The sequence below is a fragment of the Sturnira hondurensis genome, unplaced genomic scaffold (assembly GCF_014824575.4).
Source record: "Sturnira hondurensis isolate 20B ecotype Veracruz unplaced genomic scaffold, ASM1482457v3 Scaffold0020489, whole genome shotgun sequence".
Lineage (NCBI taxonomy): Eukaryota > Metazoa > Chordata > Mammalia > Chiroptera > Phyllostomidae > Sturnira > Sturnira hondurensis.
In genome coordinates this window covers 6810961-6823168 of record NW_028093120.1, presented here as the reverse complement: position 1 = coordinate 6823168, position 12208 = coordinate 6810961, and the positions used below count along the sequence as shown (strand labels likewise).

General features: G+C 39.6%; 1 protein-coding gene across 3 annotated transcripts in view; it reads right to left on the bottom strand.

Moving 5' to 3' along the window:
- Nucleotides 1–4275, bottom strand: part of CFAP300 (cilia and flagella associated protein 300) — a 44015-nt gene extending 39740 nt beyond the window's left edge. For 2 of the 3 annotated variants that reach the window (XR_005064114.1, XM_037029748.1), the window contains exons 1-2: nt 4123–4275; nt 3809–3894 (exon numbers count right to left, since the gene is read on the bottom strand). Coding sequence is in view for 2 of the 3 variants with exons in the window: in XM_037029748.1 (XP_036885643.1) it covers nt 3809–3894; nt 4123–4270 (234 nt within the window). In the remaining variant the exon portion in view is untranslated. The remainder of the gene's footprint in view (nt 1–3808; nt 3895–4122) is intronic. The other variant, XM_037029750.1, reaches the window with a different exon arrangement.
- Nucleotides 4276–12208: the final 7933 nt, after the last annotated feature.

Here is a 12208-nt window from a genome sequence, read left to right as displayed (position 1 = left end):
CTCAGGATTTTATCAGTACGTGTGTACTAGCTTTTTCCTAAATCTCTCTCCAGGCCATTCTGATGCTACTTTTTAAAAAAAGATTGTATTTATTTATCTTTAGAGGGTAAGGGCAGGAGAGAGGGAGACAAATATCAATGTATGGTTGCCTCTCATGTGTCCCCTGCTGGGAACTAGCCTGCAACCCAGGCAAGTGCCTGGACTGGGAAACTGCAGTTGTTCAGTTTGCAGGCCTGCGCTCAATCCACTGAGCTACACCAGCCAGGGGTACTTTTTTTTTTCTTGGTACAACTGATTAACTTAGACCATCACTATATAGTGTCTCAGTGCTTCCAGACTCAGTCCTAACTACCCTCCATACTTCTGCCATGTATTTCAGATTTTGCTGTCTTGCTGAAAACCTTTCAGTTACTCCTCATTAGCTAGATAAAGCTCAAAGTCCTTTGAATGACTCAAAAAGTTCTTCCAAAGTATTGTTCCACCCATCTTTTTAACGCTGTCCCCCCACTTTGTCTCCCTGACAAACTTCTTCACATCTTTCAAGTGACATGTCTTTTGGAAACCCTCCTGTGACCACCTCAGTCAAAAACAATCAGTTTCTTTTTTGTGCCACCACAATACCTTGTGTACACGACACGTCTGATATCATTGCTCACTCTGCAATGCAATTTTTGGTGCTTCCTTCTCCTTAAGTGTCTTGTTTATCTGTACAGATCTAGGAACTAAAGAAATGTTTGCTGGATGAATGTTTCCTTCCTTCTTTCCAACCATTTACTACTTCACATATGAACCTTGGAACAATATTTGTTTTTAAATTGAAGGGAAAAATCTGAAATCTGGAATTCTAGTTTAAGCAATACCCTTTGTTTAGTTATGATGATTTATAGTATTGTAGAGATGACATGGGTATTTAAGTCAGAAGGCCTGGATTTTGTCATTTGGTGGGCATTCTTGCACAGATTATTTAACCATTCTGAACTTTCATTTCCTCATCTCTAAAATGGGGTTTGAAACACCAAATTTACCAGATTATTGTAAAGATTAGTGACAAATGAATAAAAACTGCTGAAAGCTAATCTGGCAAACAAGAGTTACTACTGCTATAGACACATACTTTGTAAAGTAGTATACAAATGTTATTAATATGACCCAGGTATTTGTGAAGTATTTTGTGTATATTATCTCCTTTAATTTTGATAGCAATTCCCCCAGATATTCAGTAGTATTTTTATATTCACACATACTTCTGTGTCATTTTGTAGAAAAATAAATGGAGTCCAAAGAAGATTAAGTAACTTGCCCAATTATCAAGTAAGTGGCAGAACTGGAATCTGAACACAGCTAACTAGAGGACAAATCAAGAGGATCCAGGTTTTACATGGCCTTAAGCTTACACAATTTTAGGGGCTCTAAGAATTCAAAAACATGTTTTTGAAAAATTTCCAAAACATATGACCATGTGACTATATTGGTAGACTCAGAGTTCTTTGGAAGGGGCTTCCACAAGGGAGAAGCTTGCGTGAGGGGCCCGGAGGATTCATTAGCTTCAATGGAAACCCCCTGCTGGGCCATGCTCTCAGCCACAGTGCTTTATTTCCTCCAAATTAGTTACGTGAGTAAAAATGATCGTATTAGTACATTTCTTTGCACTGAAATATGGGAATAATACCATCTACCCAACAGGAAAAAAAACAGGACAAACGTGAAGATTTTGAATATTAGAAAAAATTGCCTGGTATTGAGGAAACTGGTTGTGCATTATGGATGAGTCTTGAATCTACCGATGAACTCTGTGTCTATTGCACAACCTGAATAAATTCTATAATGTCCTCCATGACATTTTCCCCAACACCATTGCCCCTCCATTGAGTGGTCTTTTTTCCTGTGCCTAGGGTACCTGATATATTCCCAATTATGGCAATTATGTTATTGTGTTATAAAGAATACTATACATTTCTAGCTTCCAAAACTATATGCTTTGCAAGCTGCGATCAGATCTTTTTTAACAATTCCCACAGGGATATAATAAGAATAAGTGACTTACATTAAAATTTTTATAGCACTCTCAAATTCAGTGAATTAAATCCTGATCTTCTTCTTATCTTAGGGAAAGAGAAATAGACATTTGACCCATTTACCCTCTGTTAAGGGTTGAATTAGTGTGCTCACCAAAATCCATGTCCTTCCTGGAACCTCAGAAAGTGATCCTACCGTCAGTAAGTGAATGGATCAAAAAATTATGGTACATATACACAATGGAATTTTATGCAGCAGAAAGAAAGAAGGAGCTCCTACCCTTTGCAACAGCATGGATGGATATGGAAAACATTATGCTGAGTGAAATAAGCCAGGTGTTGAAAGACAAATACCATATGATCTCACCTTTAACAGGAAGCTAAACAACAAAACAAACAAGCAAGCAAAATATAACCAAAGACACTGAAATAGAGAACACGAGGACAGTGACCAGAGGGGAGAGGGGAAGGAATTTCAGGGGAAAATGGGGAAGGATTTACAGGAACTAGTATAAAGGACACATGGACAACAACTAAGGGGGGGTGGAAATAGGAGGGAGGTGGGGAGCACTGGGGGGGTGGGCTGGGATGGGAGTAAAAGACAGAAAACTGTATTTGAACAACAATTTAAAAAAAAAAGAATGATCCTAGTTGGAAACAGGACTGCTGCGCATATGACTAGTTAGGATGATGTTTTACTGGAGTAGGGTGGGCCCTTAATATTTACTGTTCTTATAAAAAAGAGAAGAGACATAGACATAGACATATAAAAGAAGAGGTCTAAGTGACTTTGACAGGGGTAGAGACTGAAGTTCTGTAGCTGCAAGTGAAGTGCCAAAGACTCCTGACAACCACTAGAAACTAGGAGAAGGTTAGGCAGGATTCTTCCCTACAGATTTCAGAGGGAGCATAATCCTGCCGTCACCTTGACTTTGAACTTCTCACTTCTAAAACTGTGAGATAGTACATTTCTGTTGTATTAAGCCACCTCTTTTGTGGTGCTTTGTTACAGCAGCCCTGGGAAACTAATATACTGTCACAGTAAATATTTTACTTTATTAATTAGTCTACTTTCTTGCCACAGGCAAGAAAGATCCCTGTAAGATCCCTGAAAGCCAGGCTTGTCTGTCTTGTTAGGTCTTGTATCCCCAGCACTTGACAGAATTTCTAGCACATGGTAGGCCCTTAGGAAGTATTTAAGAATGAGTGAATAAATCAATGCCTGAGGGCACAATGGCAAAGATAGTATCACAGATCATAACATTATTTTCCATTTGACTGAGGAGAAAACACCCAGGAATTACAATAACATGAATGAATCGTAACTAATGCACCCAAACCTGTACTTTCAAGTTTTTCTCCTTTCAAAGCACTTATTTCTAGTAGCTAAAAGACATTCCTTTTTTTGGAATTCCTCATTTGGAACTGCTTTTAGAGCCTGTTCTCACAAAGGTTGATTTGATTTTGAGGAACCAAAAGTAATTTGAAGCTAAGCCTAGTAATTAGAGCTGGTGATAAAGCTGGGTCGTAATACTAAAAAAAATGAGGTAGAGGCTGATTCTCCATAAAGAAAGAGACTGACTTTCCAAAATAGTGAAGATCTCTATGGAAGGATACAGAAGATGGGCAAAAGGATGGTGATGGGAAATATAAAAGATCATTTTAAAATTTATCACCTGCATCTTTCACTATTCTCAAGCTCCAAGAAAACCACAACACTAAGTAATCGAGTGTTCACAAGAATCTATGCCTACGTGGGGGAAAGAGACGCAAGCCGTCTCCAAGGCCCATACCAACCATAACGAAATCATCCTTCCGGTAGGCCTGAAACACCTGGTCAAACCCGAACGCCTGTGCCTTGATTCTGCCCAGCATGGACCTGGAGCAGAGGAGGGAAAAAAAAGTCAGCTTCGGCCTGGCACCTCTAAGAACACATTCGGCCAGGCCCACCCGCGGAACCCCTGCGCGCGTGTCACCGCTGCCTCGCGGTTTCACCCAGGATGGGGCCGCCCCACCCCGGACCGGCCCGCCTCGACGACACCCGGCCCGCGGCTCCACGGCCGCGAAGGACGAGAGGCTCTTCTATCCTTGCCCTTCGGCCTCTCACCACTGGCGGAGCCGGCTGGTGGTCTCCTTCGTGCAGAGAGACTGGAAGGTTTTCTGAGGCAGGTGTCTGAAGTAGTAGCCGCCCAAATCACCCTGCTCCCCTTCCGCCATTGTGGTCTTCGCTGCGCTCGAGTGGGGCCCGTTTCCATAGAGACACTGCAGCCGGACGCTGTGGGGGGCGGGGCGGGCGGGGCGGGGCCGGAGAGGCCAAGAGTTCGTAGTCTGGATTGCTACCTGCAGCCGCACCGCGGGGCGTAGGTTGTCAGGAGAGAAAATCAGCTTCGGCTTTCCTGGGAGTTGGGGCCCACGCTCTTCCCGGGTCCCAGGGCACTCGCACTCCTCCACCCCTGGCCTAGCGGTTATGGTAACTAGGGGTCCGAGGCGAAGAGAAATTGCCAATACATCCTTGTAGAAATTAACTTAATTACTTTGCATGGGTTGATTTACTGTCTTGATTACTGCAATCTTGGATGCAGAGTTATCTAAGTTTGATGACTCAAACATTTCTGAAGAAAAATTCTGACTTAATTAGGTTTATCTATTTTGGAAGACAAAAGTCTATGTGACTACTTGGGAAAGAAACTATTCTGTTATACCACCTGGCTCTTTCTGTAAAGTTGCACCTGTAGGCTAAAACAATTTTTCCATACATATTGCAGACAATATGCTGTTTAATAGAAAAACATACTTCTTACCTTGTACTGAAAACTACCTTTTGTATCTATAATTCTTATTGTTTTGTTTTGTCTAATTGCAGTGTATCTGACTTAAGAATGAGGGTATAGTTTTCCCCATCTCTGCTAATTCCCTTTCCTTTCCCCTTAGTTTTCAACAACTGATCTTGATTATTCCTTAGTCAGCAACAGCAGGAGAGACAGGGCGAAAACCACAAGCCCACAGAGAATATTTTTTTCCACCATTGATAAATACTCCATTGTTTGCTACACCACAATTTAAACTTTTGTTTTGTTTACAGTTTGAGGGTATTTTCAAAGTAGCCATGACTAATCAGGTGCATATCTCTTGATGGATTTATGTACTCATTCTTGTTGGAAACATATCCAAGATTGGAAGTGCACAGTCACAGGGGATACTGGTTTTATGAGATACTGCCAATAAAGTTTTCTAAAGTAGATCAGTTTGCACCCCAGCCAGCAGTGTGCGAGATTTCCAGTTGTTCTACATTTTTGCAAACACATAGCCATTATGATGAGGGCTTGTATTAATTTCTTGTTGTGATTTTAAATTTGCATGATAGTTAATGTTGTCCAACAATTTTTTATATGCATATTGGCCATTTGGATACCTTCTTCTGTGGAGAGCCTATTCAAGTGTTTTGTCCATGAAGCATTGCCAGTCTCTTTTTTATTTATAGGAGGTTTATAATAGTCTGGATATGAGTCCACTGCCAGAAATATAAGGCCTGTCCAGAAGGTATCCAGCCATGTACTATGAAAAATAGAGACATTGAAGAAGATACAAGGTACATGAAACATTGTACATAGGACAATGACACCTCAGGGCCCTTCAAAGTAGGCACCTTGGGACCTCCCACAGATTTCCCAATTGCCATCAGCTTCTCCAGCATATTTTCCCAAATCTCATCAATGATCTGAAATCTCTTCCTTTTTAAAGATGATTTTAGTTTTGGGAAGAGACAGAAGTTGCAGGGTACCAAATCTGGGCTGTAGGGGGGCTGAGTTACCTGGGTGGTTTGATGTTTTGGGAAAAAACTGTGCACAAGACATGATCTATGAGTAGATGTATTGTCATGATCAAGCTGTCAGTTACCAGTTGCTTGTAGATGTGGGCTTCTGAATCATATGAATAGTTTCCATGGAGGAATGTTCAGGCTTAAGTCAAAAATTTGATGCAGATTCATTGTTCTACTTGCTCATTTTGAACATGACGGCCACACAGTACACACGCTCACTGAATGGCGTCTACGGTCCACAGGCTAGTATAGAGAAGTTGTCGTTGTTCATGCATGTGTATTCCAGTCTACTCTCCTTGGCTGTCAGGTTACACCTGTGCTGTGCAAACCATTCTCATATTAACAATGGCTGAACTTTTTCCGGACAGGCCTTGAGCATTTTGCAAATATTTTCCTTTTAGTCTGTAGCTTGTGTGCAGCCTAATGCTCAACAATTCATGCTTTAAGGAAACCCAATTAAGTTTCTTTTATGTGCTTTTTTCCCCCTACACAGACTCATGGAGCTATTCTCACGTTTATGTCCATGATTCAGCTTAAAACATTTTAAAAGCTCATTTCACTTTTTCCATATGCTTTGCTATTTGACCTAGCTCTATACATGATAAGAACATTGAATATTTCTATCCCACTGAATTCAAGTGACCCTTTAAAAAATCTGGTAATTGTTTCTGCTTAAAACTTAATAAAAGCATTTTCCACAGGACCTAACCATATAGTAATTTTTTCTAGGTTTCTCCAACTTTATTGAGATATAATTGTCATGCAATAAATTGCAAATATTAAAAATATACACTGTGACAAAGTTTGAAATATGTATGCTTTGTGTTTTTTTAAATCCCAAACTAAAAATATAGATATAATCATTTTCATTTTGGGTTTATGATGCTGATTTGGCCCTGAGTGGTATGGCTCAGTTGGTTGCACATCATCCCACAAAGCAAAAGATTGTGGTTTCAGTTCCTGTTCCTGATCAGGGTACATGCCTGGGTTGTGGGTTCAGTCCTGTTTGGAGCACATACGAGAGGCAACTAATTGCTGTTTCTCTCTCACATCAATGTTTCTCTCCCATGCTTTCTCCCTCCCTCCTCCTCTCTCTGAAAATAAGTAAATAAAATATTTTTTTTAAAAAGATGTTAATTTAAGTTTAGGAATGTCTTTGCTTATTTTTTGCATTACTCAAAAGTAAACCATTTTTATTGTGTTGAAGACATTCATTATCTTTTTTCAACCTTATATTCAATGTCTCTATTTTGAGTATGTAGTCTTAAAGTTCAATGTTTACTTGGAAATTGAACATTTTCTCATTGTTAGCTGTCACGTAAATAGGTATGATTGGTATACATTCTATACAACCAACCTTTTATTAATTCAAGCTTGACAATGTTTTTATTTTGGTACCTCCCTATCATTGTTAAACTTAAAAAATCACAGAAACAACACATGTTAATAGAGAAACAAGGAAGCAAAAAGAGTACAAATACACATAATCCCAGAGACATAATTTTTCAAGTTTTTGGAACAATGAAGAATATTTTCCTTAGGGAGATTTACTAGATAAAGATGTGTTTAGTCTAAATTTCACTGACTCACATTTTAACAAACCTTGGCCAGACAAGTATATATTGGGGGCGGGGGGATCCTTTCATACTTATCATTTGATTTTTAATTTTTTAATTTTTTAATTTTTATTTTTGATGCTATCACATGACCCCATACCTCCCAAACCTTTCATATGTACAAAGCAGTTCTTACGTTGTATTTAATTTTACAAGTTTGTGGTTTCTTTTATCTTTATTGACTTTTATGATCAGTTTGGTATTTTTACAGTATAACTATGTTAATGGCATGGAAATAGTCAGATCAGAAATCCATTTCAGCTCTAGTGTCTAGGCTTCCTCACCTATAAATTGAAGATAAATTTTCATTTTTTACTTCATGAGGTTATCATAAGATTAAATTAGTTACTTGGTATGAAGTGCTTTTCACAATGACTGACACAATGTATGGTAGTCATTAATATATATATATATATGTTTAAGATTTTATTTGTTTATCTTTAGAGGGGAAGGGAGGGAGAGAGGGAGAGAAATATCAATGTATGGTTGCTTCTCATGCGTCCCCTGCTGGAAACTGGGCTGCAACCGAGGCATGTGCCTTGACTGGGAATTGAACCAAGATCCTTTGGTTCGTAGGCCCGCGCTCAATCCACTGAACTACACTAGCCAGGGTGGTAGTCATTAATATTAATGGCTAGTTTCATACGGCCTATGAACAGAATCTCAATATATAGTTTGTATATATAAGACATAAAGTTTGAGTTGACAGATCTCAATTTACGACTATTCTCTAGAAGAGTGATTTTCAATTGGTGTGATTCAAGAATTTTTAAAACATGTAGTACCTGACTATTTAGTCAGAGGCACTGACCTCATTTCCCTTAGACTGTCAATTAAAAAAATGACAACAACCAACACAACAATAGCTGTTCAGTGTGAATTAATCAAAATTATACCTATTTTTTGCCAGGTGGGCAAAAAATAGGTATAATCTGGTGTGCCACAGAATTTTACTAATTAGTTTATATGTGCCATGAGATGAAAAAAGTTGAAAATCACTGCTCTAGAGACATTCTCTGTTAGCTGTTTCTAATTTTCCATCACTTAATTTCTATGAACTTCCGTTTTGGATCCTTAAAACATAGACACTAATACTGATTGCCTCATTAGATCGTAAATTGGCACTATGAGATTAAATGTGTTAATTATACTGCTGGCTCCTCTATCACTTCATTTAACTAAAATTTTACCAAGTGAAACATCATTTTGTCATTAGCTATTATTGTTCCTTCAGGTTTTACATTCCCTTCTTCTGGCCAATGAGCACATACCTGCATATTGCTAGGCATTATGGGAATTCCAAAATGTACAAAATATCGATCCTGCCTGCAAAGTCCTTAGGAATTCATTGGAATTTTTTGTACAATTTTTGTTATATTGCTAGTCTATATGTTTAAACTGTACTTAGTCCTTTTCATCCTTTTTTTAAAAAAGATTTTATTTATTTATCTTTAGAGGGGAAGGAAAGGAGAGAAGGAGTGAAACATCAATGTATGGTTGCCTCTCATGAGTCCCCTGCTGGTAACTGGCCTGCAACCCAGGCATGTGCCCTGACTGGGAATCGAACCGCGATTGTGTGGCTTGCAGGCCCGCGCTCAATCCACTGAGCTACACCAGCCAGGGCCATCCTTTTAAAATTCAGTACTACTCTTCTCAATAACCATTTACTGGTTCTCTAATTACTTTTTAAAGTTGCCAAGCTACTAGCTTTTATCTAATAATTTAGAACACACACATATTTAACCTATGGTAAATCTGATGAAAAACATTCAATAAAATGAAGGGGGAGCTAATTCTAATATCAATTTATATCAATGTTTCAAAACAGCACTTACCTTCTACTGGGTACAATCTTTCTATAGTCCTAGTGATTTGAAAAAGATTTGAAATACTTAGAAGCCAAGAACAATATTAGGTTGATTCCAGTGGTTGTATGTTCCTGATAAATAATGATAGATGTTTGACTATTATAGAAAAATTATCACAGCTGGGCACAGGTAACCAGGTTCTTGGTGACAACAGACAAAGAATTGAACCAAACACAGACAGTTTATAGCAGAAAGAGAGTGAGCAGATTTATTAAGCGATAATATACTCCACAGAACATGGGAGCAGGCCAACTCAAAGCAGAGATTGACCTCAGGGGCTGGAGGAATTCTGTTCTTACAGGGTGGATATTTCCTGGCTAGATTTGGCAAGGTTTTGTTGTGCACATACAAGTAGCTATATTACTTTAAAGCTACTGCGCATGTGGATTCCCATGGTTTTCCCTGATTGGCCCCTGGGGAAGGAGGTCCCACAATGTTAATTTACTGTAATGCTACTGTAATCCTACTGTAATGAAGCAGGGGTCATGTAGCAGCTTCTTCGAAGGAGCATTCATGACTCAGCATGATTCAGCACTTTACCAGAAAGCAGGAACAACCTGTCTCAGAACTGCATCTTTGTCCTGTACCAAAGTCCTTTATCTTAGCCCTAGGGCTCCTCCGGAGTTTCCTCTTTTCTGTCTATCTCCTGCCTCTGAATTGTTACAATCAATATTTAGTTAGAAAAGGGGAGCAAAGGCAACTAGACATTGAGATTAATAAAATGGGGAGCATGAGCCTGCTTGCTTAGCCAGGAAACTACAGCCTCACATTCTAGAGGATTATAGTATTGCTCCACCAAGGGAATGAACACTTCTCCCCTCCTGCCTCCCGCGCTGTATTGGATTGTTGGGGGACACAGGGGAAGATACTGGACCACAGAAACCTGTCAGTCTAACTAGGGGGTGTAAACCCATCCAAAGTCCATGAAAACTTGGGAAGTTCATTGGCCGATTTGAAAAAGCTCCTAGTCTGTCCAAGCCAAAGCTAATATAATCCCAGGAGAACAAAGAAGCTCTTTCTCTCTCCCTGTCTCTCTCTCTCTCTCTCTCTCACCTTATGACTCACACTTGCATTGGTGCACCTGCCTGTTCTATGTATGGCAATGTGGCCCTAGCAGCTTCATGGCCAATGGCCGTGGTGACTCCACACGCAGGCTCCAGGAAGGAGCTTGAATCCTGCAGCACAGCAATGGACTGCAGCTTGGAACATAAGCTAAACTAGCTGGATGCTGGACTGGACTAGACTAGACTTTAATATGGAGCACTCTGGACACTGGCTTTTGTTTTGGTCTTACTGAGGACAAGATTGGACCTTTTCCATGACAAGATGGGCAGAGATGGGACATTTGGAAGTCAGGAGGGGAACCCCCTTAATTTCACATCATCAATAAAGTTTACAATGGAAACCTACCCTGCTGTGCATGTCCTAGGAAAGTCTTATCCTCATGACACTTCAAGAACTCATTTTCCACCAATAACAGAATGAAATAGTTATTGCAACTCGTTGAAACTTGGAAAATGTTGTTTATCAATAAGTTATTTTGGCCCTGGCTGGTGTGGCTCAGTGGATTGAGTGCGGGCCTGTGAAGTAGGGGGTCCCCGGTTCGATTCCCAGTCGGGGCGCATCTCTGGGTTGCGGGCCGGGTCCCCAATGGGGGATACGTGGGAGGTGGCCACACTTTGATGTTTCTCTCCCACTTTCTCCTTCCCTTCCCCTCTCTCTAAGGATAAATAAATAAAATATTTTTAAAAAAAGAAAAAAAAAGTTATTTTGTTTAGATCAGTGGCTATTCAAAGCCAGTCCATAATGAAAAAATTCACTTCACCTGTGGCAAATGAAAAATAAGAGTGATGTACTTCTTCTAAAATTACATCTGTTTCCATTACAGAACTTTATTTTTAAACTATTCTCTCCATTTTGTAATTAAACTACCTTTTCTTTAGAAAATCATGATAATTAAGTAAAAAAGTCTTTGTTAAAATTGGCAAAAAAATCACAACCCTGTGAACTAAGGTTTCTAGAGTAGACGCTTGCTACTCAAATTGTTGTGGACAGACCAACAGCATTATCATTCAGGATAAAAATGCAGTATCTCTGGTCGCAGCTCAGACCTACTGAATCAGAATCTGCAGGTACGAGATTCCTCATGTCATTCACATATAATCTGTTAAATGAGAAGCGCTCATCTGGGCAATATTCATTCATCGTGTGTACCCATCTCACCCTTTTTTACTCTTATTTTCAAAATATACTGGATCTCCATCTGTCCTGCTGCTCAGTTCAGAAATCTGAGACTTACCTTTGATCTTACCTTGTACCACCCCTGCTTCCCATCCTCTCCTATATCAAATTCATCACCAAACCTTACAATATTCTAAATGTGTATATAATCTGTCTGCTTTGCTCCGGCTTCCACTGTTGCCACTTTAGTCCTAGCCACTACCTTCTTTTTGCTGGGATGACTGTAAGTAAAACTTCCTAACTGGCCTCTTTCACTCTTGTCCTTCTGACATCTATTCTGCACACAGCAGCCAGATTGAATTTTTAAAANAACCCTTTGTGAACTAAGGTTTCTAGAGTAGACGCTTGCTACTCAAATTGTTGTGGACAGACCAACAGCATTATCATTCAGGATAAAAATGCAGTATCTCTGGTCACAGCTCAGACCTACTGAATCAGAATCTGCAGGTACGAGATTCCTCATGTCATTCACATATAATCTGTTAAATGAGAAGCGCTCATCTGGGCAATATTCATCCATCGTGTGTACCCATCTCACCCTTTTTTACTCTTATTTTCAAAATATACTGGATCTCCATCTGTCCTGTTGCTCAGTTCAGAAATCTGAGACTTACCTTTGATCTTACCTTGTACCACCCCTGCTTCCCA